The 18,425-nt window shown below is 62.1% G+C and overlaps 2 protein-coding genes across 3 annotated transcripts; one reads left to right on the forward strand and one right to left on the reverse strand.

Moving 5' to 3' along the window:
• Nucleotides 1-1,712: 1,712 nt before the first annotated feature.
• PHF1 (PHD finger protein 1) lies at nucleotides 1,713-8,107 on the forward strand (the record flags this gene model as incomplete). Its single annotated transcript, XM_074930469.1, has 13 exons — nucleotides 1,713-1,794; nucleotides 1,916-2,008; nucleotides 2,117-2,202; nucleotides 2,275-2,423; nucleotides 2,506-2,601; nucleotides 2,714-2,782; nucleotides 3,804-3,927; nucleotides 4,035-4,102; nucleotides 5,171-5,302; nucleotides 5,471-5,552; nucleotides 5,654-5,709; nucleotides 6,891-6,950; nucleotides 7,846-8,107. Coding segments are annotated over 13 exons (1,344 nt in total), but the record flags the coding sequence as incomplete, so codon positions are not given.
• A 474-nt stretch (nucleotides 8,108-8,581) lies between these two features.
• Nucleotides 8,582-15,522, reverse strand: CUTA (cutA divalent cation tolerance homolog). 2 transcript variants are annotated; one of them, XM_074930599.1, is made up of 7 exons: nucleotides 15,464-15,516; nucleotides 14,895-14,940; nucleotides 12,480-12,685; nucleotides 12,340-12,399; nucleotides 12,163-12,208; nucleotides 8,882-8,931; nucleotides 8,582-8,759 (listed from the first exon to the last, which is right to left on the reverse strand). In XM_074930599.1, exons 2-7 carry the CDS (start codon nucleotides 14,910-14,912, stop codon nucleotides 8,660-8,662), a joined length of 480 nt encoding a protein of 159 aa, XP_074786700.1. In that variant the 5' UTR covers nucleotides 14,913-14,940; nucleotides 15,464-15,516; the 3' UTR covers nucleotides 8,582-8,659. The 2 variants fall into 2 exon arrangements, with proteins under 2 accessions (XP_074786700.1, XP_074786701.1); XM_074930600.1 differs by lacking the exon at nucleotides 14,895-14,940 and having other exon boundaries at nucleotides 15,464-15,522.
• Between the last annotated feature and the right edge of the window lie 2,903 nt (nucleotides 15,523-18,425).

Raw genomic sequence — 18,425 nt, forward strand, 5'->3', positions numbered from 1 at the left:
GGGGGGCAGAGCCGGGGCCGCCCCGTGTCCCCCCCCCCCGTGTGTGTGTCCCCCCCCCCGCCCCCAGGCCGGTTCCCCCGGGGGGTCCCCGCAGGGATTTGGGGGGGGCCCCGGTGCCGCCGTCCCTCCGCGCCCCCCCCCGGCCCCCCCCGCCGCCGCCGCTGCTGCGTCACGGCCCCGCGCTGCCGCCGCCGGCCCGGCCCGGCCGCTCGGGCCCCGCCGCCGCCGGTAAGGGGGGGGGGGTACCGGGACCCCGGGATAGACCCCCCCCCTTCACCCAACCACCCCCGGGACCCCCCCGGTCCCACCCCCCACCTTAAGGCGGGGGGGGGGGGGTGAGACCTGCCCTGGACGGGACCCCCCCGCTGCCTGCGTGAGCCCCCCCCGGCCGAGACACACCCCCCCCAAAAAAAAATGGAGCCCCCAAACCGGGACCCCCCACACCGGGACACTTCCCCCCCCCCCCCCCGCAATGAACCGGGACCCCCCGAACTGGGACACTCCCCCCCCGCTTTCAGGCTGGAGGGGCCCCCCCAAACCAACCACTCCCCCCCCCAAAAAACCCAGGATACAGCTCCCGAACTGCCCCTGCACCCCCAAATCTGGGACCCCCCCAACTGGGACCCCCCCAGACCCTGCATGATGCCCCCCCCCCCAAAGTCTGGGACCTCCCGAACGGGGAGACCCCCCCCAGCCCTATTCCTTGGGGGGATCCCCCAAATCCTGCCCCCCCCAATCCCCTGCATGAGCCCCCCCAAACTGGGACCCCCCCCCCAGACCCTGCATGTTCCCCCCTCAAGTCTGGGACCCTCTAAACTGGGAGCCCCCCCCCCGGACCCCCTTAAACTGGGACACCCCCCCCCCTGCCCTATTCCTTGGGGGGGGTCCCCCAAGTCTTGCCCCCCCCCCAATCCCCTGCGTGAGGCCCCCAAACTGGGAGCCCCCCCCCCAAACTGGGAACCCCCCCAACTCTTCCTGTTCCCCCCACAAAAGTCTGGCTGGGACCCCCCAAACTGGGATATTCCCCCCCCCCCCCCCAAACTGGGATCCCCCCAGACCTTGCATGATCCCTCCTCCCCCCCCCCCAAAGTCTGGGACACCCCCCCCCAAAACTGGGACCCCCCTCAAAGTCTGGGACCCCCCAAACTGGGACACCCCCCCCCCAAACTGGGACCCCTCAAACCCTGCATGATCCCCCCCCAAACCTGGGTGCCCCCCCAACTGTGACCCCCCCCAAACCCAGGACCCCCTTAAACTGGGACCCCCCCCAAAACAGGGAGCCCCCCCCCCTCCATTGCTTGCGGGGGGGGGGGGTGTCCCCCCAAATCCTGCCCCCCCCTCCCAAATCCTTCCCCCATCACATATTTTAGGGGGGGGGGGGGGGGGGAGGATATTGAGTGATGCCTCCAGACCTGGGGATCCCCCAAATCCACACACACCCCCCCCGCCCCGCAGACCCCCCAGCATGTGATGGCGAGTGAAACGGGGGCCCCCCCCAACCGCCCCCCCCGCTGCCCCCCCCCGAACCCCCCCGCTTTTGGGAGGGCCAAGACGTCCTGGCCCGCTGGACCGACGGCCTCCTCTACCTGGGCACCATCAAAAAGGTGGGTGCCCCCCCCCCCAAACCCCCTCAGAACCCCCCTAAAACACACCCCCCACTTTTTTTTAACCCCCCCCTTTTTTTTTTTTTTATTTTTTTTGCCCCCCCCCCAGGTGGATTCGGGCGCCGGGGCTGCCTCGTACAATTCGAAGATAATTCCCAATTCCTCGTCCTCTGGAAAGACATCAGCCCGGGTAAGCACCCCCGTTTTAATTAATTAACCCCCCTCTTCAATTAATTCACCCCCCCATTGATTAATTAACCCCCCCTAATTAATTATACCCCCTTAATTACCCCCCCACCCCCCTGCAGCAGCGGTGCCGGGTGAGGAACAATCCTGCTGCGTCTGCTCCGGCCGAGCCCTGAACCCCGAAAACCTCCTGGTCCGGTGTGAGAAATGTGGCCACGGTGAGCGGCCCCCCCCTCTTCCGAACTTTTTAACCTCTAAATTTTCACATTTTCCCCCAAATTAATGTCTGTGTCCCCCCCCCAAAAAAAAAACAACCAACCCCCCAGCCTACCACCAGCAGTGCCACCTCCCCGCCGCCCACCCCGCCGGCCCCTGGATGTGTCGTCGTTGTGTTTTTGCTGTCGCCACCAAGGTGAGCCCAAAATGAATGTTTTGGGGGGGTTCACCCCAATTTTTTTACGCTTTTAAAACTTTATTTTTTCAGAGGGGGGGCGCGTTGAAAAAAGGCCCCCACGCCAAGGCCATGCTCAGCATGAAAACCGTCCTCCCCTACCAACTAAAAACTTTGGAGTGGGACCCCCCCCACCTCGCCAATCGCCAGCAGTGCTACTGCTATTGTGGGGGGCCAGGAGAGTAAGTAAACACACACACCACCCCCCTCAAGGAATTTTGGGGTGCCCCCCCCCCCAAAAATAAATATTTAAATTCTTCCCAGGTGGAATTTAAAAATGTTGCAGTGCCGGGGCTGCGCCCAGTGGTTCCACGAAGCCTGTACCCAGTGCCTGAGCAAACCGCTGCTCTACGGGGACCGGTGGGTTTTTGGGGGGACCCTGAAGGGGGGAGACACACGTATGGGGGTCCCCACTTTCTAATTTAGGGGTTCCCCCCCCCCCCCCAAAAAAAAAAAAAAAATTTTGTTTCAGTTTTTACGTCTTTGAGTGCTGCGTCTGCACCGGCGGAGTTGAGAGCGTCCGGCGGCTGCCGCTGCGATGGTGAGGGGTGTCGGGGGGGGTCGGGGGGGCCCCCCCTAAAATATGATACCCATTGAGGGGGGCACCCCTAAACCAGCACCACTAGGACACCCCAAATCTACCCCTGGGGGATCCCCTCTACTCAGCACCCCACCTTTTTTATGCCTTTCCCCCCCTGGCACCTCAAACTTTTTGGGGATGTCTTCCCCCCCCAGCACCCCAAGATTTTTTGGGGATCCTCTTGCCCCCCCCCCCCAGCACCCCGAGTTTTTTTGGGATGCTCTTTCCCCCCCCAGCACTCCAAATTTTGGGGGGGATCATTTTGCCCCCCCCCCAGCACCCCAAATTTTTGGGGATGCCTTACCCCCCCCCAATTTTAGGGGGATCCTCTTGCACCCCCCCAGCACCCTAAATTTTGGGGGGATCCTCTTGCCCCCTCCAGCACCCCAAATTTTTGGGAATGCCCTATACCCCCCCCAAATTTTGGGGGGGTCCTTTTGTCCCCCCAAGCACCTGAATTTTTGGGGGGGATCCTTTTGCCTCCCCCCCCCATCACCCCAAGTTCTTTGAGGATCCCCCTTTGTGTCTGTGTCCCCCCCTTTTTTGGGAACCCCCCCACCCATCATTATGCCCCCCTAAATCTGACACCCATTTGGGGCACCCCCAAACCAGTACCCCTGGGCCCCCCCCCATCACCCCATTTTTTTGGGGGATCCCCCTTTCTCCCCCCCCCCCCCCCCCCCATAGTTAGACCCACTCCTCCATCCCCCCCAACTTTCGGGGTGTGTGTGTCTCCCCCAAGACAAAAATCACCCACCCATCACCCCAAATATTTTGAGGGACCCCCACCCATCACCCCCCATTTTTAACACCCCCCCCCCAGATCAAACCTCCCTCCGCCCATCCCTTCAAATTCCCTCAAGAAACAACCCTCCTCCCCCCCTCATCACCCCACATTTTTGCGGGATCCCCTCTCCTCCCCCTCTATTTTTTGGGGGTTCACCTCCCCTTGATTTTTGGGGTGTCCCCCCCCCCCTCCCAGGGTGGACGTTGCCCACCTCATCCTCTACCACCTGAGCGTTTGCTGCAAGAAAAAATATTTCGACCTCGAGCGCGAGATCCTGCCCTTCGCCAACGCCAACTGGGACGCCCTCCTGCTGGGCCAGGTATTGGGGACCCCCCCCTGCACCCCAAAATTTTTTGAGGGGGCCCTTTAGGGTGCTCAGGGGCTCCCCCTTTTTTTTTTTTTTTTTTTTTTTTTGGCTCCCCACAGCTCGCCGAGACCCCTAAAGGGGAGCGCTACGGGCAGCTGCTGGGGGCTCTCAGCGCCCACAAGGACAGGTGGGGGCACCCCGAAACTTCTGCACCCCCAAATCACTACTGAACCCCTCCCATGCACCCCCAAATCACTGCTGAGACCCCCTGCACCCCCCCTGCACCCCCAAATCACTGCTGAGACCCCCAGAATCCCCTGTACCCCCAAATCAGTACTGATCCCCTCTGGAAACCCCCTGCACCCCCAAATCACTGCTGACCCCCCCCCCTGCACCCCCAAACATCCCCCCAGCACCCCAAAACTCTGCTACACCCCCAACCCTGCTACACCTCCCACCCCCCCAAACTCCTGTGCCCCCCACATCCCCCCCTGCACCCCCAAATCACTGATGACCCACCACCAAACCCCCCTGCGCCCCCAAATCACTGCTGAGACCCCCTGCACCCCCCAAATCACCACTGACCCCCCCCAAACTCCCCTGAAACCCCCAAATCACTGCTGACCCCCCCAAACCCCCCCTGCACCCCCAAATCCCTGCTGAGACCCCCTGCCTCCCCCCCAGCACCCCAAAATCACTACTGACCCCCCCAAACCCCCCCTGCACCCCCAAATCCCTGCTGAGACACCCTGCATCCCCCCCAGCACCCCAAAATCACTACTGACCCCCCCCAAACCCCCCCTGCACCCCCAAATCCCTGCTGAGACACCCTGCATCCCCCCCAGCACCCCAAAATCACTACTGACCCCCCCCAAACCCCCCCTGCACCCCCAAATCCCTGCTGAGATCCCCTGCCTCCCCCCCAGCACCCCAAAATCATTACTGACCCCCCCAAACCCCCCCTGCACCCCCAAATCCCTGCTGAGACCCCCTGCCTCCCCCCCCAGCACCCCAAAATCACTACTGACCCCCCCAAACCCCCCCTGCACCCCCAAATCCCTGCTGAGACCCCCTGCCTCCCCCCCAGCACCCCAAAATCACTACTGACCCCCCCCAAACCCCCCCTGCACCCCCAAATCCCTGCTGAGACCCCCTGCCTCCCCCCCCAGCACCCCAAAATCACTACTGACCCCCCCCAAACCCCCCCTGCACCCCCAAAAACCTTCTTTTACCCCCCCCCCCCCCCCATTTCCAGGTTCATCTCCGGGCGGGAGATCAAGAAGCGCAAAGGGCTCTTCGGGCTCCACACGCGGGCGCCCCCCCCGTTGCCCCCCAATTTTTTGGGGGGGCCCCCTCCGGCTGCCCCCCCTCCGCTCACCGACACCAGGTGAGCGGCCTCGGCCGCCCTCCGCCCTGATAGGTAACGGCGGGGGGCGGCGGCGGCGGGTTTGGGGGGTGCCCCCCCCCCCTCCTCCTTAACGCCCCCCCCCCCCCTTTCCCCAATTGCCCCCCAACCTCAAAAAATTTGGGGGGGGGGCCCCCCAAAACCGGGCAGGATAAGGAGGGTCTCTTACAGCTTCCCCTCAGGGCAGGGCAGAGGGGGGGCCCGTCGGCGTCCACCCCCCCGCCGCACCCAGGTAAGCCCCCCCCCATCCTCCCCCCCACCCCTCAAAACAAGCACCCCAATATTTTAGGGGTGCTCACGCCCACCCCGCCCCCATTTTTACACCCCCCCCAGGGCCCCCCCGGCGGCTCCTACAATTTTCGACGCACCGATGCCCGCTGCCCCCCCAGGTTTGGGGGGGGGGGGGTGTGGTTTGGGGAGGGTTTTGGGGGGGCTTTGGGGTGTCTTCAAGGGGTGGGGGGGCTCTGGGGGGTTTGGGGGGGCTGGGAGGTATTCTAGTATGGGGGGATTTGGGGGGAGTCGGGGGTTTTGGGGGGCTCAGGGTGTCTTCAAGGGGTGTGGGGGGGCTCAGGATGGAGTCGGGGGGGGGTTTGGGGGGCTCTGGGGGTTTTGGGGGGCTCAGGGAGTTTTTAAAGGCTGGGGGGGGGCTCTGGGGGTTTGGGGGGGCTGGGAGGTGTTCAAGTATGGGGGGATTTGGGGGGGCTCTGGGGGTTTTGGGGGGGCTCGGGGTGGCTTCAAGGGGTGTGGGGGGGGCTCAGGAGGGTTTGGGGGGCTCTGGGGGTTTTGGGGGGGTTCAAGGAGTCTCCAAGGGGTGGGGGGGGGGTTTGGGGGGGCTCAGGAGGGTTTGGGGGGGGCCTCTGGGATCTTTGGGGGGCTCGGGGTGTTTTCAAGGGGTGTGGGGGGGTTTGGGGGGGGCTCTGGTGGGGTTGGGGGGGGCTCAGTATGGAGTCAGGGGGGTTTGGGGGCGCTCTGGGGGTTTGGGGGTAGCCGGGAGGTGTTCAAATATGGGGGGATTTGGGGGGCTGGGGGGTTTTGGGGGGGCTGGGGGAGTCTTCAAGGAGTGGGGGGGGGTTGGGGGGCTCAGGAGTGTTTGGGGGGCTTGGGGGAGTCGGGGGTTTGGGGGGGTTCTGGGGGATTGGGGGGGGCTCAGGAGGGTTTGGGGGGGCCTCTGGGATCTTTGGGGGGGCTCCGGGTGTCTTCAAGGGTTTTGGGGGGGCTCTGGGGGGTTTGGGGGGGCTCAGGATGGAGTCTTCAAGGAGGGGGGGGGCTCAGGAGGATTGGGGGGGCTGGGGGGAGTCAGGGGGGTTTGGGGGGGCTCTGGGGGTTTTGGGGGGGCTTGGGGAGTCTTCAAGGGGTTTGGGGGGGTCTCAGAGGTTTGGGGGGGCTGAGCGGATATGGGGGGGGGTCAGAGGACTGGGGGGGGGGTGTGTGTGAATGACCCAGGGGGTAGGGGGGGATTTGGGGTGTCAAAGGGGTTGGGGGGCTGTGGGGGGGTCCGGGGCGTTGGGAGGGATTTGGGGGGCTGCCCCCCCCCCCCCCCCCATTCTGAGGGTGTCCCCCCCCCCTCCAGTGCCCCAATCCGGATGTTCGCTTCCTTCCACCCCTCTGCCAACACGGCCCCCAGCCTCAGGTGGGTACTGGGAGAACTGGGCCATACTGGGAGGGCTGGGGGGTCAGACTGGGATGGTTGGGCCATACTGGGAGAGCTGGGGGGTCAGACTGGGATGGTTGGGCCATACTGGGAGAGCTGGGGGTCAGACTGGGATGGTTGGGCCATACTGGGAGAGCTGGGGGGTCAGACTGGGATGGTTGGGCCATACTGGGAGGGCTGGGGGGTCAGACTGGGATGGTTGGGCCATACTGGGAGAGCTGGGGGGTCAGACTGGGATGGTTGGGCTGTACTGGGAGGGCTGGGGGGTCAGACTAGGATCATTGGGCCATACTGGGAGGGCTGGGGGGTCAGACTGGGATGGTTGGGCCATACTGGGAGGGTCATAGTGGGACGGTTGGGCCATACTGGGAGAGCTGGGGGGTCAGACTGGGATGGTTGGGCTGTACTGGGAGGGCTGGGGGGTCAGACTGGGATGGTTGGGCCATACTGGGAGGGTCATAGTGGGACGGTTGGGCCATACTGGGAGAGCTGGGGGGTCAGACTGGGATGGTTGGGCCATACTGGGAGGGTCATAGTGGGACAGCTGGGCCATACTTGGAGGGCTGGGGGGGTCAGACTGGGATGATTGGGCTGTACTGGGAGGGCTGGGGGGTCAGACTGGGAGCAATAGAGACCCCAGAACAGGCTAAACTGGGAAGGCTGGGGCTGGACTGGGACTGGACAGCCCTGGGGCTCTATAGGGACCCACCCCGGGCCATACTGGGACCCCCCCGGGCCATACTGGGACCCCCCCCGGACCATACTGGGACCCCCCCCGGGCTATAGGGGACCCCCCCCGGACCATACTGGGACCCCCCCGGACCATACTGGGACCCCCCCAGTCCCCTATAACCCCCCCCCCAATCTCCCGCAGCGCCGCCACCAGCCCGGACCCCGAAACCGAAAGCCCCGAGCCCCCGGGTGAACGCCGCCCCCCACCCCCCCCCCCGCGCCCCCCCCGTCCTAAACGCCGCCCCTCCCCCCCCCCACCTCCCCCCCCACCTCCTCCCCCCGCCCCTCCCCCTCCCCGGGGGGGCCCCACCCGGGTCCTCGCCCGACGGGTGACGCTGGACGGGACCGTCCAGTACCTGGTGGAATGGGGGGGGGGGGGGATGCTCTAAGACCCCCCCCCCCAAAAAAAAAAAAATCCCCCCCCCAGCTTTGAGCAAACAAAAAAAAAAGTTTATTTTTATCATTATGGAGGATATTTAAAGGGGGGGGGGGGGAAGGAGCAACCCCTCTGCCCCCCCCCCAATCTATGTGTGTGTGTCCCCCCCCCCCAAAATAAATGGCTCAAGGGCAGCACGGCCTCGAGTGGTTTGGGGGGGCTGCCCCCCCCCCCTCCTCAATTTGGGGGTCCCCTAAATTTACATGGTGGTGTTGTTGTGTGTCGTCGTCCCCCCCCCCCCCAAAAAATTTGCATGGCCCCACCCTTTTGGGTGTGTCCCACTGTGATTTGGGGATCCCCCCCCCTCATAAAAAAAATGTGGGGGGCCCTATTTGGGGGGTGTCCCCCCCCCCTCATTTGCATGTGTCCCCTTAATTTGTGTGTGTGTGTGTGTCCCCCCCCCAATTCAGGGATCCCCCATTTGGGCCTCCCCCCCCCCGTCGGCATTTGTGAGGTGTCCCCGTTGTCCCCTGCCACCCCCCCCAATATTTGGGGTCCCCCCCCCGCGGTTTTGGGGGGGTCACGGGGGGACGCTGTCCCACACCCAGCGCAGGTAGGGGGGGTTGCCCTGGGCCACCGGCACGGCCACCACCTCGGCCACCTCGTAGGGGTGCGCGGACCTGGGGGGGGGACACACACACACAGGGGGGGTGGTCGGGGGGGTGACACCGTGTCACCAATCCCCCCCCCCGTGTCACCAACCCCCCCGTGTCACCCCCCCCCCCCCCCCCCCGGGTCTCACCGCACGAACTCGGCCAGCGCCGGGATCCTGGAGCTGCGGGTCTTGATCATCTGGGGGGGGGGAGAGAGGGGACACTTGGGGACACGCCAGGGACATCGGGGACACCCTGGGGATGTTAGGGACATTCAAGGGACACCCTGGGGACACTTGGGGACACCTTTGGGACACCCTGGGGACACAGGACACTGTGGGGACACTTGGGGACATCTTCAGGACATGCCAGGGATGCTGGAGACACCTTGGGGACACCCTGGGGATGTTGGGGACATTCAAGGGACACCCTGGGGACACTTGGGGACACCTTTGGGACACCCCAGGGACACCCTGGGGACACTTGGGGACAACTTTGGGACACGCCAGGGATGCTGGAGACACCTTGGGGACACCTCAGGGACATTGGGGACACCCTGGGGATGTTGGGGACATTCAAGGGACACCCTGGGGACACGGAAGACACCATGGGGACATCCTGGTGACACTTGGGGACACCCCAGGGACACAGGACACTGTGGGGACACTTGGGGACAACTTTGGGACACGCCAGGGATGCTGGAGACACCTTGGGGACACCTCAGGGACATTGGGGACACCCTGGGGATGTTGGGGACATTCAAGGGACACCCTGGGGACACGGAGGACACCATGGGGACATCCTGGTGACACTTGGGGACACCCCAGAGACACAAGACACTGTGGGGACACTTGGGGACAACTTTGGGACACGCCAGGGATGCTGGAGACACCTTGGGGACACCTCAGGGACATTGGGGACACCCTGGGGATGTTGGGGACATTCAAGGGACACCCTGGGGACACTTGAGGACACCATGGGGACATCCTGGTGACACTTGGGGACACCCCAGGGACACAGGACACTGTGGGGACACTTGGGGACAACTTTGGGACATGCCAGGGATGCTGGAGACACCTTGGGGACACCTCAGGGACATTGGGGACACCCTGGGGATGTTGGGGACATTCAAGGGACACCCTGGGGACACGGAGGACACCATGGGGACATCCTGGTGACACTTGGGGACACCCCAGGGACACAGGACACTGTGGGGACACTTGGGGACAACTTTGGGACACGCCAGGGATGCTGGAGACACCTTGGGGACACCTCAGGGACATTGGGGACACCCTGGGGATGTTGGGGACATTCAAGGGACACCCTGGGGACACTTGGGGACACCTTTGGGACACGCCAGGGACACCCTGGGGACACAGGACACTGTGGGGACACTTGGGGATAACTTTGGGACACGCCAGGGATGCTGGAGACACCTTGGGGACACCTCAGGGACATTGGGGACACCCTGGGGATGTTGGGGACATTCAAGGGACACCCTGGGGACACTTGAGGACACCATGGGGACATCCTGGTGACACTTGGGGACACCCCAGGGACACAAGACACTGTGGGGACACTTGGGGACAACTTTGGGACACGCCAGGGATGCTGGAGACACCTTGGGGAGACCTCAGGGACATTGGGGACACCCTGGGGATGTTGGGGACATTCAAGGGACACCCTGGGGACACTTGGGGACACCTTTGGGACACGCCAGGGACACCCTGGGGACACAGGACACTGTGGGGACACTTGGGGACAACTTTGGGACATGCCAGGGATGCTGGAGACACCTTGGGGACACCTCAGGGACATTGGGGACACCCTGGGGATGTTGGGGACATTCAAGGGACACCCTGGGGACACGGAGGACACCATGGGGACATCCTGGTGACACTTGGGGACACCCCAGGGACACAAGACACTGTGGGGACACTTGGGGACAACTTTGGGACATGCCAGGGATGCTGGAGACACCTTGGGGACACCTCAGGGACATTGGGGACACCCTGGGGATGTTGGGGACATTCAGGAGACACTATGGGGACACCCTGGCAACAGTGGGGACACCTTTGGGACATCCCAGGGACACTGGGGACACCCAAGGGACACCATGGGGACACCCTGGGGACATGGAGGATACCATGGGGACATTTGGGGACACCTTTGGGACAGCCCAGGGACACCATGGGGACACAGGACACCGTGGGGACACTTGGGGACAACTTTGGGACACGCCAGGGATGCTGGAGACACCCTGGGGACACTTTTGTGATGCCTCAGGGACATTGGGGACACCCTGGAAATGTTGGGGACATCCGAGGGACACCCTGGGGATGTTGGGGACATTCAAGGGACACCATGGGGACAAACTGGCAACCCTGAGGACATTGAGGACACTTTGGGGACAACCTGGGGACATTGGGGACACTTTGGGGACACCCTGGGAACACAGAGGACACCATGGGGACCCTTGGGGACACCTTTGGGACATCCCAGGGTCACTGGGGGCACCCAAGGGACACCATGGGGACATCCTGGGGACACAGGACAGTGCGGGGACACTTGGGGACAACTTCGGGGCACCCCAGGGACATTGGGGACACCCTGGAGATGTTTGGGACATCTGAGGGACACAGGACACCATGGTGACACTTGGAGACACCTTTGGGACACCCTGGGGACATCAGGGACACCCTGGGGACAACCTGACTACAGTGGGGACACGGAGGACCCCGTGGGGACACTTGGGAACACCCTGGGGACACCTTAGGGACACTGTTGGGACACCCTGGGGACACTATGGGGACATCGGGGACATACTGGGGACAACCTGGGGACATCGTTGGGACACCCTGGGGACACTTTGGGGACAACCTGGGGACATCGGGGGCACCCTGGGGATGCCTTGGGGACACTGTTGGGACACTATAGGGACATTGGGGACACCCTGGGGACACTTTGGGGACATTGGGGACATCGAGGACACTGTTGGGACACTCTTGGGACACCCTGGGGACACTGTGGGGACATTGGGGACATTGGGGACACCAGGGACATCGGGGACACCTTGGGGACACTGTTGGGACACTTTGGGGACACTTTGGGGACAACCCGGGGACATTGGGGACACCTTGGGGACACTGTTGGGACACCCTGGGGACACTGTTGGGACACCCTGGGGACACTGTGGGGACATTGGGGACACCAGGGACATCGGGGACACCTTGGGGACACTGTGGGGACACCCTGGGGACACTGTTGGGACACTCTGGGGACACCTTGGGGACACTGTGGGGACACCCTGGGGACACTGTTGGGACACCCTGGGGACACCAGGGACATCGGGGACACCTTGGGGACACTGTGGGGACACCCTGGGGACACCCTGGGGACACTTTGGGGACACTTTGGGGACGCCACTCACCAGCAGGACCTCGCTGTCCTCCTCCACCTTCCCCTTCCACTCGTAGCTGCGGGGGGGGGGGGGGGGGAGAGGGGACACAGCTGGGGACACGGGGACACAAATGGGGACACAGGGCCCCCCCCCCCATATATGTGTCCCCAAGTGTCCCCACGTCCCCCCCCCCGTGTCCCCACTCACATGGAGGTGACATGGGGCAGGATGTTGACGCAGGCGGCCAGCTGCTTCTCCACCATCGCCCTGGGGACAAGGGGGGGACACGGTGTCACCCCCCGGTGTCACCCCCCGGTGTCACCCCCCGTCCCCCCCGGTGTCCCCACCTGGCCAGTTCCTTGGCCACCGTCTCGTTGGGGCAGGTGACAAAGGCGGCCGAGAGGCTCCCGGGGACGTCGGGGTCACCGGGGTCGTTGGGGACGTTGGGGACGCCGAGGTCACGGGGGTCGCGGTGGCCCGTGGCCATGGAGAGCAGCCGCCGGGCCAGCGCCCGCAGCAGCGGCGCCGACGTCACCGTCACCAGCGCCAGCACCTGGGGGGGCGGCGACAGAGGTGGCCCCGCCCCGTCACGACAGTCGCCGTGTCGCGATATTCCCCTCGCGCCGTCGTAGCCGCCACGTTGTGACGGCCACCGCGATACCGCCACGTCGCAAGTCACCGCGACGCTGCCACGTCGCGATAGCTACCGTGATACCGCCACGTCGCGATAGCCACCGTGATACCGCCATGTCGCGATAGCCACCGCGACGCTGCCATGTTGTGATAGCCACCGTGATACCGCCACGTCGCGATAGCCACCGTGATACCGCCATGTCGCGATAGCCACCGCGACGCTGCCATGTCGTGATAGCCACCGTGATACCGCCATGTCATGATAGCCACTGTGATACCACCATGTCGCAATAGTCGCCATGATACTGCCATGTCGCGATAGCCACCGCGACACCACCATGTCGTGATAGCCACCGTGATGCTGCCATGTTGCGATAGCCACTGTGACACTGCTATGTCGCAAAAGCCAGTGTGATACCGCTATGTCACGATAGCCACCATGATACCACCATGTTGCAATAATTGCCACGATACCACGTTATGCTAGCCAGCGTATCGTGATACTGCCATGTCGCGATAGCCACTGTGATAGCGCCGCGTCACAATAGTCCCTGTGATACCGCCATGTCGTGACAGCCACCGCGACACCGCCACATCGTGATAGCCAGCGTACTGTGATACTGCCATGTCACGATAGCCACTGTGACACCACCACGTCGCGATAGCCACGGCAATACCACCATGTCGCAATAGCCAGCATATCGTGATACAGCCATGTCACAATAGCCACCATGTCATGATACAGCCATGTCACGACAGCTAGTATATCGCGATATTGCCATGTTGTGATAGCCACCACGGTACTGCCATGTCACGATAGCCCGTGTATCGTGATAGCGCCATGCCGTGACAGCCACTGTGATACCGCCATGTCACGACAGCCAGCATACCGTGATACTGCCATGTCATGATAGCCACCATGTCGTGATACAGCCATGTTGACAGCCACATCGTGATAGCCAGCATATCGTGATAGTGCCAAGTCACAATAGCCGCCATATCCTGACACTGCCATGTCACGACAGCCAGCACATGATACCACCATGTCGCGATACCGCCCCCATATCACACCACCATGTCACGATAACTGCCATGTCGCGATACTTGCCACGTTGCAATACCTGCCATAATGTCGTGATAGCCACATCACAACAGCTGCCATACCGCTGTGTCACGATAACTGCCATATCGTGATAGCCACCATGTCATGATACTGCTGTATCATGACAGCTGCCATGTCGTGATAGCCACCATGCCATGATACAGCCATGTCGTGATACAGCCATGTCGACAGCCACCATGATACGGCCATGTCACGATAGCCAGCGTATCGTGATACCGCCATGTCATGACAGAGCCACGTTGTGACAGCCATATCGTGATAGTGCCAAGTTATGATAGCTGCCATATTGTGATACAGCCATGTCACGACAGCCACCATATCACGATACTGCCATGTCGTGATAGACAGCATATTGATACCACCATGTCACGACAGCCAGCATATCGTGATACTGCCATGTCGCGATAGCCACCATGTTGTGATACAGCCATGTTGATAGCCACCATGATATGGCCATGTTGTGATAGCCAGCATATCGTGATAGTGCCAAGTCACGACAGCCGCCATGTTGGGATACCGCCATGTCATGATAGCCAGCATATCGTGATACCGCCATGTTGTGATAGCCACCATGACACTGCTGTGTCACGACAGCCAGCGTATCGTGATACTGCTGTATCGTGACAGCCGCCATGTCGCGATAGCCACCACGCCATGATACAGCCTCGGCACAACAGCCACCACGCTGCACAACCTGGCCTGTCACGACAGCCGGAGTGTCGCGATAGCCAGGAAGGGCACCGTGAACCCCCCCCACCTTGTGGCATCTGCTGTGTCACGACAGGGGACTGCGGCACCGGCATGTCGCGATAGCCAGCTACAGCGCCATGACACCGGCCACGTCGCGATACCCACTGAGTCACGATATCCCCATCGCATAACCCCCCTCCATCGCGATATCCGCCCCCTATCGCGGTATCAGCCCCTCCATCGCGATATCCACCCTCTATCGCGATATCCACCCCCCCTATCGCGATATCCGCCCCACCGAGGGGCGGGTACTCACGCCCAGGGCCACCTTCATGGGGGGCGGGAAGAGGCGCTGTCCCCTCCTGCGGGGGGGGCGGAGCCGTCAGGGGACCCCCCGCCCCCCCCCGGGCCCCGGATGTTCCCTCTCCCCCCACATACAGCCCCGGCCCCACAGAGCGCCCCCCCCGCCCCCTATATTGCCCCTGGCCCCATCTCCTGCCCCCCCCCGCCCCATACAGCCCCCCCGCCCCATCTCCTGCCCCCAACCCCCTACAGCCCCCCTTGCCCCTACTGTGCCCCCCCCGCCCCCCTATATTGCCCCTGGCCCCATATAGCGCCCCCCCCAACCCTCCCCCCAGCCCCATACTGCCCCCCCCATACTGCCCCCCCAGCCCCCTATATTGCCCCTGGCCCCATACACTGCCCCCCCCGCCCACATACAGCCCCCCCGGCCCCCTATAGCGCCCCCCCAGCCCCATATTCTGCCCCCAACCCCCTACAGCCCCCCCGGCCCCTATACTGCCCCCCCGTATTGCCCCCGGCCCCATACACCCCCCCGCCCCCGTCCGTGCCCCCCCGGCCCCACACCGCCCCCCCCCCCCGTACCCGCCGCCGCACGCGCCGCTCGGCCGCTGCCCCCACGTGACCCGCCGGCCCCGCCCCCGCGTCAGCGCGGCCCCGCCCCCCGCGTCAGCGCGAGAGCGGAAGTGGCCGGGGAGGGGGAGAGTGAGTGTGAGTCTGAGTGTGAGTGTGAGTGTGAGTGTGTGAGTGGGAGTGTGAGAGTGAGTCTGAGTGTGAGTGTGTGAGAGTATGTGTGTGAGAGTGAGTATGAGTGCGAGAGTGTGAGTGTGTGTGTGTGTGATTGTGTGAGAGTGAGTGTGAGAGTGAGTGTGAGTGTGTGAGGGTGTGTGTGTGATTGAGTGAGTGTGAGAGTGAGTGTGAGAGTGAGTGTGAGGGTGTGAGAGTGAGTGCGAGAGTGTGAGTGTGTGTGTGTGTGATTGTGTGAGAGTGAGTGTGAGAGTGAGTGTGAGTGTGTGAGAGTGTGAGTGTGAGAGTGAGTGTGAGGGTGTGAGAGTGAGTGTGTGAGAGTGAGTATGAGGGCCTGTGAGTGTGAGTGCATGTGTGTGAGTGTGAGTGCATGTGTGTGAGTGTGAGTCTGAGAGTGTGTGCATGTGAGAGTGAGTGTGAGTTTGAGTGCGTGTGTGAGAGTGTGTGTGCGTGAGAGTGTGTGTGAGTGTGAGTCAGAGAGTGTGTGTGTGAGTGTGTGAGAGTGAGTGTCAGTGTGTGAGAGTGAGTGTCAGTGTGTGAGAGTGAGTGCCTGTGAGTGTGAGTGCGTGTGTGTGTGTGAGTGTGAGTTTGAGTGCATGTGTGAGTGTGTGTCAGTGTGTGTGCATGTGTGTGCATGTGAGTGTGAGTGCCTGTGTGCGTGAGTCTGAGAGCGTGTGCGTGTGTGAGTGCGTGAGTGTGAGTCTGAGTGTGTGCATGTGAGTGTGAGAGTGAGTGTGAGAGTTTGAGTGCATGTGTGTGTGTGAGTGTATGAGTGTGTCAGTGTGTGTGCATGTGAGTGTGAGTGTGCATGTGAGTGAGTGTATGAGTGTGTCTGAGAGTGAGTGTGTGTGAGTGCAAGTGTGAGAGTGAGTGTGAGGGCCTGTGAGTGCGTGTGAGTGTGAGAGTGTGAGTTTGCATGTCTGTGTGTGAGTCAGTGTGTGTGCATGTGAGTGTGAGTGTGAGTGTATGAGTGTGTGAGTGTGCGAGTGTGTGCGTGCGACTGAGAGTGTGAGTGCGAGTGTGAGTGCGTGTGTGTGAGTGTGAGTGAGTTTGAGTGCGTGTGTGAGTGTGTGAGTGTGCATGTGATTGTGAGTCTGAGAGCGTGTGCGTGTGAGTGTGAGACTGAGTGTGAGAGTGTGAGTGTGTGTGCGTGTCTGAGAGTGTGCATGTGTGAGTGTGAGTTTGAGTGTATGTGTGAGTGTATGTGTGTGAGTCTCTGAGTGTGCATGAGTGTGAGTGTGCATGTGAGTGTGAGTGTGTGAGTGTGAGTGCGTGTGTGTGAGTGCGTGTGTGTGTGGGTGGGTGTGTGAGTGTGAGTGCATGTGTCTGAGACTATGAGTGTGAGTGTGTGTGTGAGTGTGACTGTGAGAGTGAGTCAGAGCATGTGTGTGTGAGTGTGAGTACGTGTAAGTGTGTATGTGTGAGTGTGTGAGAGTGAGTTTGTGATGGTGTGAGTGTGAGTATGAGTGAATGTGAGAGTGTGAGTGAGTGTGGGGGTGTGTGTGTGAGTGTGAGCGCATGTAAGAGTGAGAGTGTGTGTGAGAGTGAGTGAGGGAGAGTGAGAGTGTGAGTGTGTGTGAGAGTGTGGGGCAGAGTGTGAGTGAGTTTGAGTGTGAGTGAGGATGAGAGAGTGTGAGTATGAGTGAGGGTGTGTGAGTGTGAGTGGGGGGCTGAGTGTATGGGTGTAAGTGTGAGTGTGGGGGAGTGTGAGTGTGTGTGTGAGTGCAGGTGTAAGGTTGTGTGTGAGTATGAGTGTGAGTGTGAGCGCAATGGGGGTGTGAGTGGGGGGGTGGGTGAGTGTGAGTGTGAGTGAGCACCAACAGCCGTCAGTACAGGTGAGGGTCAGAACCACGCCCAGGCCCACTCACCCCCCTGCACACACTCACTCACACTCACACTCACACTCACACTCCCTCCAGTGTGAACTGGGAGGCCTGAGCATGTGGGAGCCCTTGGGAGCGCTGGGAGAGTGGTGCTGGTGTCACTGGTGTCACTGGTGTCCCTGGTTACTGTGGTGTCACTGGTGTCCCTGGTTACCGTGGTGTCACTGGTGTCCCCGGTGTCACCAGTGTCACTGTTTTCTCTGGTGTCCCTGGTGTCACTATTGTCACTAGTTTCCCTGGTGTCCCTGGTGTCCCTGATGTCACTGGTGTCCCTGATGTCACTGGTGTCCCTGATGTCACTGGTGTCACTGGTGTTACTGGTGTCCCTGATGTCACTGGTGTTACTGGTGTCCCTGATGGTACTGGTGTCCCTGTTTTTCCTGCTGTCACTGGTTTCTGTGGTATCACTGGTTTCCCTGGTGTCACCGGTGTCCCTGTTGTCCCTGTTGTCCCTGTTGTCCTGTTGTCCCTGTTGTCCCTGGTGTCACCGGTGTCGCTGCTGTCCCTGGTGTTACTGGTTTCCCTGCTGTCCCTGCTGTCCCTGGTGTTACTGGTGTTACTGGTTTCCCTGCTGTCGCTGCTGTCGCTGCTGTCGCTGCTGTCGCTGGTGTTACTGGTGTTACTGGTTTCCCTGCTGTCGCTGCTGTCGCTGGTGTTACTGGTGTTACTGGTGTCCCTGCTGTCGCTGCTGTCGCTGCTGTCGCTGGTGTCGCTGGTGTTACTGGTGTCCCTGCTGTCGCTGCTGTCGCTGGTGTTACTGGTGTTACTGGTGTCCCTGCTGTCGCTGCTGTCGCTGGTGTTACTGGTGTTACTGGTGTTACTGGTGTCCCTGCTGTCGCTGGTTCCGCCGCTGCCGCCATCGCGCGGTGTGTGTCCGGGGGGGGGTTGGTTCCCGTTACAGTCGCCGCCTCCCCCCT

This window comes from Athene noctua, chromosome 34 (assembly GCF_965140245.1).
Source record: "Athene noctua chromosome 34, bAthNoc1.hap1.1, whole genome shotgun sequence".
Lineage (NCBI taxonomy): Eukaryota > Metazoa > Chordata > Aves > Strigiformes > Strigidae > Athene > Athene noctua.

Bases quoted from the DNA above. Each gene is read 5' to 3' on its own strand.
- CUTA (XM_074930599.1), bottom strand. The intron at 12,400-12,479 runs GTGGGGACACCG...CCTTGTCCCCAG, and splicing joins GTGGCCAAGGAACTGGCCAG to GGCGATGGTGGAGAAGCAGC. The intron at 12,209-12,339 runs GTGAGTGGGGAC...CCCCCCCCGCAG, and splicing joins CTGCCCCATGTCACCTCCAT to CTACGAGTGGAAGGGGAAGG.